Raw genomic sequence first — 10,445 nt, forward strand, 5'->3', positions numbered from 1 at the left:
AGAGACTTTATACTGCGCAGAATGGATGAAGACAAACCTCTATCAGATGGAAATTAGTAACATTTCGTCATGTAACATGTGGAGCGTACATTCTTGGACAAACCTATTCCTCTGCAACACTCCAGGTCTGCCAGAGAGATGCCCTAGCTGTTCCTGAGGATTCTTTGAACTTTATCAAGGATTTTTTTTCAACATCGTTCCTGGGAGGACATCGGAAAAATACTCTGGGTTTGCGCATTGCGTACTTGGCAGGGAAATGCTCTTGTCCGTTACATAGACTCCCATAATGTTGGGACTAATCTCTGCTGGAAGGCGTTTATCGCACCATGTATGTTGTAAACACAGCAGGAACGAGGATGAGAGTGTTTAGTATGCTTGGGAAAGGTCGACATCAGCTGCTGGCGGCGCTCTGTTGGCTGTTTTTGGTTGTGACGAGGAGCGGAGCAGGTGAGGTGCATCATCATCATCGTCATCGTCATCATCATCATCTCTGTTGCTGTTGTTATTGCTTTTTCTCTGAAATCAGTTGCGTCATTGTGGCCAAACTTGTGGTTAGGATTTGATTGATTGGGCAGACACTGCGTTAAATGTCCCTGAAACTGATGATGTAATGACGTCTTACGGGGTTCTTCATGCAGGTGACATTTGCTTAGTTTTTGCTGCCCTAAAAGGCCATACCTCATCAATTTGATAGCGGGGCCGCCTTGCGTCTTGCCATTACATGTAACCTGAGAGCAAATGCTGTCCAATGGAGAAAGAGCAGGATTCGGTGTCACATCAGAGCAGCCGCACTGGCACAATGGTCAAGCAAATTAAATATTCATGGCAAACACAATGAAGTGGACTTTGGTTTTGTCCATGATGACAGTGCTGCAAAGTGCTTGTTGTTATTTTGAAGGGTTTTCTGTCACCAGATACAGTGTAGAAGCACTGATCTGAATACCTCTATTATCTTGATGAATGCATTCTATGTTGTGAGACTCTTACTGACTTTCCATCACCCTTTGTGTCAGTCTCCAGATGTGTGGACCATGCCTGTAGTCCACCCATAGGGAACCTGGCTAGTGGCAGGACCGTCCTCACCCTCTCAAGCTGCTGTGGGAACAGTCCTTGCCACCATTCACCTGTGACCCCTCACCCATGCCCCGAGGACACTCACCCATCTGTTCACATGACTGATGACCCTTTCTTGCATCCAGACACCTGGTGGGCATCAGGTGCAGGTACCAGCATGCAGGATGAGATTAGGTTGGACCTGGAGACACACTTCTGTTTGTCCCATGTGGTTTTAGTATTCAGGTCACCCCGACCTGCTGCCATGGCCATCGAACGTTCAGCTGACTTTGGAAAAACCTGGGAAGCGCTTAAGCTCTTTGCGTACAACTGCAGCATGGAGTTTGGTTTGCCTGATGATTTCACTCAGCCAGGCTCTTTGTGTACATCCCGTTACAGCAGTGCTACACCCTGCAGTAGGGGGGAGGTAAGAGAATATGCAGAAAGATGCAGCGTATTATCTTCTAGCAGATCCACAATGTTTAATTCGGTGCTGATTCACACTCTGTTTCTCCTCGCAGGTAATATTACGGACACTAGACCCCAGCAGTGCTAAAACACTGGACCCTTACAGTCCAGAGGTCCTTGCCCGCCTCACCCTCACCAACCTCCGCATCAGACTGCTAAAAGCTCAGACCTGTCCAGCACCTCTAAATCCCCCTGCAGAACACACAAGCCCCACAGCCTCATCTCTGACCTCCACATTCACCACAGAAATCCCAGCCTCAGCACCTTATGCTATTTATACTTTACTGGCCAGAGGGACCTGCCTGTGCCATGGGCATGCTGAGCATTGCGTACCACACAACAGCAGCCACCAAGACACAAGACAGGACAGTAACAAGGTGAGTGGCTATGCAGCTATGAGAAACAGGAGGTCTGGTTTGACTTGTGTTCTGTTACAGCCCTGTATAACACATGTGTCAGGATGTTAGGTCCAGATGTAAAATGTATTCACTGATGGAAAAAGGGTTTTAAATAGCTTGATTTACTCTTAACACCACCTGCATGGCTCTATTTTAGATTTATAGATCTAGACAGCAGGTGTTTGTAATGTCTGCTAATGTAGGTGAGGTAACTGAGCAGCCCCAGATGTGTCTTCCAGGTGTCTGGTAGGTGTCTATGTACTCACCACACAGCAGGGAATCACTGTGAGAAGTGTGCCCTGCTCTACAATGATCGTCCCTGGAGACCTGCCAACAGCAGCAGTGGGGAGTCCAACCCATGCCAGAGTAAGTGACCACCAACAGGACGGCTGATAAAGAAAAAGCCTGAGAAAAATGTGGAGGGAGTATCAGAGGAGATATATTTGGACTTTATTACCAGTGGCGTGTCTGAAGTTTTTTGAATCGGGTGGCATGAGGTATTTGCCTCAGCTTTCCAGTCATTCCTGATTTATATAATTCAAATACTGTTTAGGGACCTCATCCGTAAAGTGGGTGTCTGCGAAGGGGACCCATAAAACCCATTTTCATTCAGATATATGTCCGGGATCTCTTTGAAAATGGCCATTCAAGTTTTTGCATCACCAAATTTTTTTCAAAATTTTTTATTTAGCCCCTTTCCCGTCATGCTATCATGACATGGTTGGTACCAATGGATGCATTTGGTCATGTAGTTTAATTTGATACTGTATATTTACTTACCTGCTTTAAGATGGAGCCCAGTACTGCTTCTGAAAGACAGTGTGAGTGGAAGAGGTAAGGATAAAGGGGTGGCACTTGGGGTCGCCAATTAGGTTTTTGGGGCTGGGGGGCAGTGTCACCCCAAGCCCGTCCTCTGGACACGCCCCTGTATATCACACAAATAGGCTACATAGACAGAACAAAATCTAGCACAGACTTATGATTCCATGCTCCTTGTTTGCTTTCTCTCTCCCACCCCTTCACCTGCCTCTCTCTGATCTCTCTGATTGCTGATGACGTCACACACCTCTGTGACTTCAGAGTGCCAGTGCCACGGTCATGCAGATAGCTGTCATTTCTCTCAGCGGGCATGGCTTTCCTCCGGTGGCACCAGTGGGGGCGTTTGTGATAACTGCAGACACAACACTGTCGGGCGCAGGTGCCAGCGCTGTGGCCATGGCTACCACCGCCACCCATCCCTGCCCCTCACCTCCCCTCACGCCTGCACACGTAAGAGACACAGAACAGGGGGCGGAGGGGGCACTGACTCTGGCATGGGAGGTTGTATGGATGATTTGAGCTTAGTGGAATTAATTAAAAGTTTTTTGGATAAAATGAAACAGAACCATAATGTCTTATAGCTCCATCTGCTGGAATATGTTTGTAAAAACAATTAGAAGAGGAGAAAAATTCAATGTTTCAGCAGCATACAAAACTGTAACCGTGTCTCTGTTTCTCAGGCTGCTGGTGTGATCCACAGGGAACTTTGCCTCCTCATCCTGGAGAGGAGGGACCCTGGTGCCACCCTAGAAATGGGCAGTGCCACTGCAAATCTGGTGTAGGGAGCACAAGCTGCAGTCACTGCCTGCCTGGCTATTGGGGTTTTGGAGACGAGGGCTGTAAACCCTGTGCCTGCCCTCACAGCTGCGATCCAACCACTGGGCAGTGTTTGGACAGGTTAGCCATAAGCTTAATCCATGGCCAAATTCTTAACACATCAACTATGTGGTTGATTGCTAACAATGAACACTGATGCGATGGATTAAATTCCACTTTTGCAGCTACTCAAATAACCAGATGTTCAATGTGCCCATTGGTGGAAAAATCCCTGATCTGGATCACATGTTCACAGTTGAAGAAGAGGTACAGTGGTCGAAGGAGCTCGCAGTCTCTGCTCTGCATTATACAGGTGAGTGCTGTAACAACTGACTGAAGTACTGCTTTGTTGCTCGTTAACTGTGGCGTCCATCTGCATAGCAAGGCTTAAAATTGTGTGATTGTAGTGTTTCATAGGGATTTCAATTGTGGAGATAAAAGTGTATAACTCAGTGTCTGTGCACAGGAAAGTGTAGCTGTAAGGAGAAAAAGCTGAGAAGTGTGTCAGACCTCTGTAAGACCAAACATGATTATGGTAAGAAAAATTAATAAATTGTGATCTATACTTTGGCTGATGTTTCAGAAGACGCCCTCTCAGTCTTTTTTACTGTGTTGCTCCTGACAGTGATCAAGGCCAGTGTGCTCTCTGCGCATGACAAAGGCAGCCACGCAGAAGTGCAGGTCAAAGTTCGTAAGGTCTTTCAATCAGGCCAAGTGGCGCTCTACTTGGGGACCATCAGCATATATCCTCTGTCCTGGACCAGCCGCGGCTGCACCTGTCCTATTCTAAACCCAGGTAAGACAAGTTCCAAAGAAGAAGAGACTTTTAGAAGTAAAGGATGATTCAAAAGTTAGAAACTCTCACACTCTTCAAATCAAGACTGAAACACTCAACCTTTTCCAGAATTGCATACCCCACTGTAACTATCTAGCATTGTCTTTTCTTATCTGTTTCTTGTTTCTTACTGTTTTTATTTTTTATGTGTTGTACGGTGTTCCTCGAGTGCCAGACGAGGCGCCTTTAAATAAATAAATGTATTAAAATATCATGCTAACACCACAGTAATATAAATCAATTTACCGTGTTTTTCATTAGGTATGGAGTACCTGCTAGCAGGCCCAGAGGAGGCCGAGACAGGCCGTCTGCTGGTCACCATGCAAAGTGTGGTGGTCCCATGGACACCTAGACTAGGTCTACTTATATCAGAGGGCCTGAGGAATGGATGTCCATGAACCATATGATCCAAAAAGGCAGGACACTCTTCAGAGGATTTCACTAGGACGTTTATGAGCCAATGGACCCTTCAGAAAAGAGACTGAAAATCACATCGCTGATAAACATCAGGGGGAAATTATTCCTCACAATGTGTGGGTGTGCTACACAAAATAAAGACTGACATAAATTGATGATTGAATGATTGCGTGTTCACATTTAATAAACTGTACCTGACATTAAAGGTCTTATGCATAGAAATGTTGTTTTTCACCACAATTAAAGCTGATAAAACTTGAGAAAATACCTGGATTTGTTAAGATTTTAGTGTAACAAATTTCTTATTCAATGTTTTATCGCCTCTTTTTTACTAGCAAAGAGCAATGTAAGAAAGTTTAAACTTGGGCGCCCGGTTAGCTCAGTGGGTAGAAGCTGGCGAGCCCCATGTACCAAGGCTGAGTCTTTTCTGCCGGCGGCCGCGGGGTTTCGAGTAAAGTTTGTCTTTGAATGTAAGCATATAACTGGAGTACCCCCAACATGATATTATACCAATACGTCAACCTTAAATAAATTGTTTAAGTCAACTCCTCTCTGGATTTTTTTCTGGATTCAAGTAAAATTTTTTGCCTTCTATGACCACTTTTAAAATTACAAACCATAAATGAAAAGAAGAAGCCAAAAATTCAGTAATAGATCTGAATGTGAAAAAGGCCTTTCTTTTTTTTTTTTTTGTAAAAAAATTCTACGCGGAGCCGTAGTTTTTTTTTCCCCTTGTCTTTTATTCAGTCACACGTTTTTTTTTTTTTTTTCCTTTTTTCAACATGTTCAACTCAAAAAAGGCAAAAATTTTTTTTTTTTTTTTTTTTTTTAGGAAAAAGTTTTAAAGCCCTTCAAAACGACCTTGTTTTCCCAAAACGTGTTTTTGAAACAGAAAAAAGAAATCACTTTTTTGCGTCAAGGGTTCTTCTGGTTTTTTTCTTTTATTTTTTGTGCATTTCCCGAAACTTTTTTTTTTAAAGCAGGGGAACCAAAGGGAAAAAAAAATTGGAAAAAATTTTTTTTTTTTGAGCGGTTTTTTGTTCCAAAAAGATTTTGGTTCTTTTTTTTCAATTGACCCAAAATTTTGTTTAAATCTTTTTTGGGACAAAATTTTTTTTGGGTTTTTTTTTGAGGAAAAAAAAAAAAAAACATTTCAAGTCTTTTTTTTTTTTTTTAAAAGGCCTGGAAAAAAAAATGACACTTTTGAAATGGTGGAAAAACCCCAACAGCCATCAAACAAGAGACAAGTTGGTTTTTTTTTTAAAGACAACAAAAACATTTTTATGCAAAAAAACGACAAACGGAGAAAACAAACCCCCCGCAACTTTTTTCGGTCCTAAAAGGCCCAGATTTAACCCAAAAGCAAATCGAATAAACAAAAAAAATTTTTGACAACCCAATTGTTCATACGGCGCAAAGGAAATTTTTTGGGGGGTTTTGGGGCATGGGAGATTTGTAGCTTTTTTTTTTTTTTTCTTTTAACGTTGGAAACCTGCTCAAAAAGGGTTTAAAAAACGTTTGTTTCTTATTTTTAACTGTCAAATTGTTTCACTGAGCTTTTTTTTTGAAAGGCTGTTAAAACAATTTTCAAAAGCCCCTTGTTTGTTTTTTCTTTTTTAACCAGTTGACCTGTTGGGTTTTTCTTTTTTTTTTTGGGCTTCCTTTTTTTAAAAAAACAGGTGAATTGGAAAAACAGCAAAAGGTAAAATTTCAACTGTTCTTTTTTTTTAGCCCTTTTTTTTTTTTGAAAGTACAAAAACGAGGTTCCAAAAACCTTTTTTGCCTTAATCTTAAACCAAGAATGTTTAAAATAAAGTTTTAAAAAAAGCTTGGGGACAAATTCTCAAAAGTGCTGATCTTTGATTTTAATCCTGGGAAAACCAGCTTTTTTTTTGAGAAATAAAAAAAGAAAAAAAACACAACCAGATAATTGGATTTTTGCTAAAATCAAAACCAGCTTTTTTTTTTTTTTTTTTTCTTTCTTGACTGAGGACAACAAATGAAGAACAACAAACCAAAGCAAACTCTCTCTAAAAATCCCTAAAAACAGCCAAATTAATAAAAAGCTGTTTCTTTTTTTTTTTGTTTCTCTTCCCCAAGCCAAAACAATGTTTCCCCTTTGCAGTTTTGAATTAAACTTTTTTTTTGGCCCGTTTTTGTCCCATTTAAAAAAAAAAAAAAATCAAATTTCAATTATTTTTTTCAATGATTTTTTTCAAGCAAAAAACCAAAGTCAGCCTTAAATACGCTTTGTACTAATATTTTTTTTTTTCCCTTTCCCGCAATCTTTTCCAAAGTTGGCCCCTTGTTTTTGACGTCCCCAAAAAACGCCTTTTTTTTTATTCTGTTTCCAAAAAGTTTAAAATGTTTTCAAGCCTCGTTTTCCCTTCGGGAGAGCCTTTTTTAAAAACAGGGAAAAGGGAAACCAAAAAATCAAAGAAGGCGTTCCCCGTCACTGGCAGCGTCCCATTTTTTTTTATCTTTTGGCAAAAGTGCTTTTTTTTTTTTGCAAACTCAGAACAGGAAAGCCTTGCATGAAAAACCCGAATGACTTGAGCCTTTTTTAAAAAAGCTTTTTGGCATCTTTTTTTTTTTGGGTTTTTTGTCTTTTTGTAAGGTTTTTGGAGTGCTTTGTTTCCAAAGAATGGAGAACAAAAGTGGAACCCTCAAAAAGAAGGTTTGAAAACGTTTTGTTTCTCACAACCAACAAGGAACGCGGGAAAGGGAAAAGGGAAAAAAAGAAAAAAGAGAAAGGAAAAAAAAATTTGCAACAACTTTTTTTCCAAAAAAACCTCCCCTTGAGTCCCCCACCTGTCTTCAAAAATCTGAACAAAGCACGTCAAACCTTTGTACAAGACAAAAACAAGATTTTGCCCCCCAAAAAAAAAAAAGGCCCCTTCTTTAAAAGCTTTCAAAGTTCAAACTTTTCGTCATGCCAAGGCATTTTTTTTTCCTTTTTGTTTTTCTGAGTTTGGCACAAGCAACTGCCAGCCAAAAAAAAAATTAACAAAAAAACTGGCACGCTCCCAAAAATTGGAACCGACCTTTTTTCTTTTGAATTTTTGGTCCTTTTTTTCCCCCCCTGTTTTTTTTTTTTTTTTTTTTTTTTTTTTAAAAGCCCTCCCAAAGAAGAGGGCCCTGACATAAAAAAAACTGAACATTTAAGCCTTTTTTTTTTGGGAAACGCTTCAAAACAAGGCCAAAGGAAACCTTTTCTTTTTTTTTTTTTGTTGGAATGCCCGGGAGAAAAAAATTTATACAAGTAACAAGCGTAAATAGGCTTTGCTTTTTTTGTTTTTTTTTTTTTTGCTTTTTGAAAAAATAATTTGAAATTTTAAATAAAAAAATGAAAAATTTTTTTTAAATGACCAACGGGCCCATAGTTATTCAAAAAACTGCCAAGGGGAAAAACAAATTTGGGGCATTAAAAGACCACTTTTTTTAAAAAATAATTGCCCTTTGTAAGGGATTTTTTTTTTTAATTTTGCTTTGTTGTTCTTCATGGTTTTCAACAGTCAAGAAAAAAAAAGCTGTTTTTTTTGTTTTTAAGCCAAAAATCAAATTTATGGTGTTTGTCATTTTTTTTTTCTTTTCCTGTTATTCTTTTTTTTCCAGCTTTTTTTTGTTTTTTTTTTTTTTTTTTCAAAGGAAATTTTAAAAATTCCACTTTTTCAGCCCCAACTGAAAATTTTTTTTTGTTTTTCCACCCTACTTAAATACATCCGTTCCTTTTTTTTTTTTTTTAATTAAGCAAAGTTTTTCTTGAACTTTCGGTTTCACTCCTTCCAAGCCTTTAAAAAACAGGTTTGAAAACTACCTTTTTTGCTTTTTTTTCTTGTTTTCCAAAAATTCCAAAAAACTTAAAGAACCCAAAAAAAAAAAACAACGAGGGCTCCACTTGGTTAAAAAAAAGAAACAAAACAAGGCCTTTTTCTTTAAAATGTTTTTTTTTTTTAAACAAGCTTTTTTTCAAGCAAATTCAGTTGAGGGAAACCATTTTTTTGGGAACAGTAAAACAAACGTTTTTTTATTTTTTTTTTTTTTTTTTTTTAAAAACCCTTCTTTTAACATCGTAAAAAAAAAACTAAAAAAACAAAAGGGTCCCTTCCATCCAATAAAAAAAACAAAATCCTTTGGGTCGCCCGTAAAATTGGAAAAACAGTGGGTTTTTTTTTTTTTTTATTTTTTGTTTTTTTTGTTTCTTAATTTTCGAATTTGTTCAAATTTTCCTTGGCCCCCTTACAGACGCCCGCCAAAAGGTGGTTTTTCTTTTTTTTTTGTGTCCATCCGTTTTGTCGTGTTTTTGCGCAAAATAAAAATTGTTTTTTTTTTTTACGTTTTGGTGGTTGTCTTTTTAAAACACTTTTTCTGTCCTCCTTGGTTTTTTTTTTTTTTGAAAAATTTTTGCTGGTTGCGGTTTTCAACCCCAAAAATTGTCTCAAGTTTGGTCCCAATTCCCAGCGCCTTTTCTAAGAAGACTTTGAAAAATGTTTTTTTTTTTTTTTTTTTTTTATTTTTTCTTTTTTTTTTTTTTCTCAAGACCAATCTTGGTTCCCAGATATTTAAAAACATGGTCAAAAAAAAAAAAAAATTCGAAAAAAACAAATCTTTTTGAAAAAACAAACCTTCCAAAATTCTTTTTTTCAATTTTTTTTTTTCTTTTTTTTCCCTTGTCCTTTCTTTTTTTTTTTTAAAGGCGTTTTCGCGAGCAAAAAAACCAAAACACCCTTTTTTTAACAGGCGAGGGTGATTCCTTTTTTTCCCCTTGTTTTTTCCACCACGTTTTTTTTTGAAAAAGTTTCGCTGAGCCCTTTCTTTTTAACCTTTCTCCCTCAAAAAAAAATCTGGCCCCTTTTTTTTTTTTTTTTTTTTTTGAAGATGGAAAAACCAATGTTTGAAAAAAGGAAAAAAACGTTTGGGTTTGAACCTTGAAAAAATTAAGAAAAAACCCAGAACTTCCGCTTTTGCCGTAAAAAAAAAAAAAAAATTTTTTTTTACAGCCCTTTTTTCAAAGACTTCAAATTTATAATTTTGCTTTTTTTTCTTTATTTAAATGGCTTTAAATACCGTGGTCCCACAAAAAATACAAAGCCCACTTATTTTAACTTGAAAATCCTAAAATTTTAATATATAAAAGGTTTTTTAAAGCTTCTTAGCTCTTTTTTAAAACAAAAAAATTTTTTTTAACAAATTTTTAAAATTACTTAATTTTAAAAATACCAATAAAAAATCCAAATTTTTTCGTTTAATCCAAGTGTTTTTTATATAATGCTGGACGAAATTTTCAAAACAACAAAAACTTTTTTTTTTACTCAAACCCCCGGGGGGCCCGCCAGCAGAAAAAGACTCAAAGCCCTTTTTTGGTTTTAAAACATGGGCGTTTTTTCTTTCCGCCCAAAGCCTTTCTAACCCCCACTGAAGGCTTAACCCCGGGCGCCCCCAAAGTTTTTTAAAAAAAGCACTTTTTTTTTTTCCTTTTTTTTTTTTTTACAATTTTTCGCGCGCTTTTTTTTTTTTTCTTTCTTTGGCTTTTAGTTACAAAAAAAAGAAAAAGCGCGATAAAAAAAACAATTTGCAAAAAAAATGACCAGACAAAAAATTTTCTTCCTCTGTTCTGTTTTTTTACCACGACCCACCGC

General features: G+C 37.8%; 1 protein-coding gene across 1 annotated transcript; it reads left to right on the forward strand.

The window, feature by feature from the left end:
• The first annotated feature begins 16 nt into the window (after positions 1–16).
• si:dkey-202e22.2 (netrin-4) lies at positions 17–4,946 on the forward strand. The gene is made up of 10 exons (XM_035662577.1): positions 17–447; positions 1,014–1,480; positions 1,575–1,898; positions 2,159–2,285; positions 3,000–3,188; positions 3,419–3,635; positions 3,740–3,867; positions 4,021–4,089; positions 4,180–4,350; positions 4,651–4,946. The coding sequence occupies exons 1-10, from the start codon at positions 327–329 to the stop codon at positions 4,785–4,787; spliced, it is 1,950 nt and encodes a 649-aa protein (XP_035518470.1). The 5' UTR covers positions 17–326; the 3' UTR covers positions 4,788–4,946.
• The last annotated feature ends 5,499 nt before the right edge of the window (positions 4,947–10,445 follow it).

Source organism: Morone saxatilis, unplaced genomic scaffold (genome assembly GCF_004916995.1).
Source record: "Morone saxatilis isolate NCDOM2014 unplaced genomic scaffold, NCSU_SB_2.0 Contig18, whole genome shotgun sequence".
Lineage (NCBI taxonomy): Eukaryota > Metazoa > Chordata > Actinopteri > Moronidae > Morone > Morone saxatilis.

Bases quoted from the DNA above. Each gene is read 5' to 3' on its own strand.
- si:dkey-202e22.2 (XM_035662577.1), top strand. From the start codon at position 327: ATGTATGTTGTAAACACAGCAGGAACGAGGATGAGAGTGTTTAGTATG. The intron at 448-1,013 runs GTGAGGTGCATC...CCTTTGTGTCAG, and splicing joins TGTGACGAGGAGCGGAGCAG to TCTCCAGATGTGTGGACCAT. The intron at 1,899-2,158 runs GTGAGTGGCTAT...TGTGTCTTCCAG, and splicing joins CAAGACAGGACAGTAACAAG to GTGTCTGGTAGGTGTCTATG.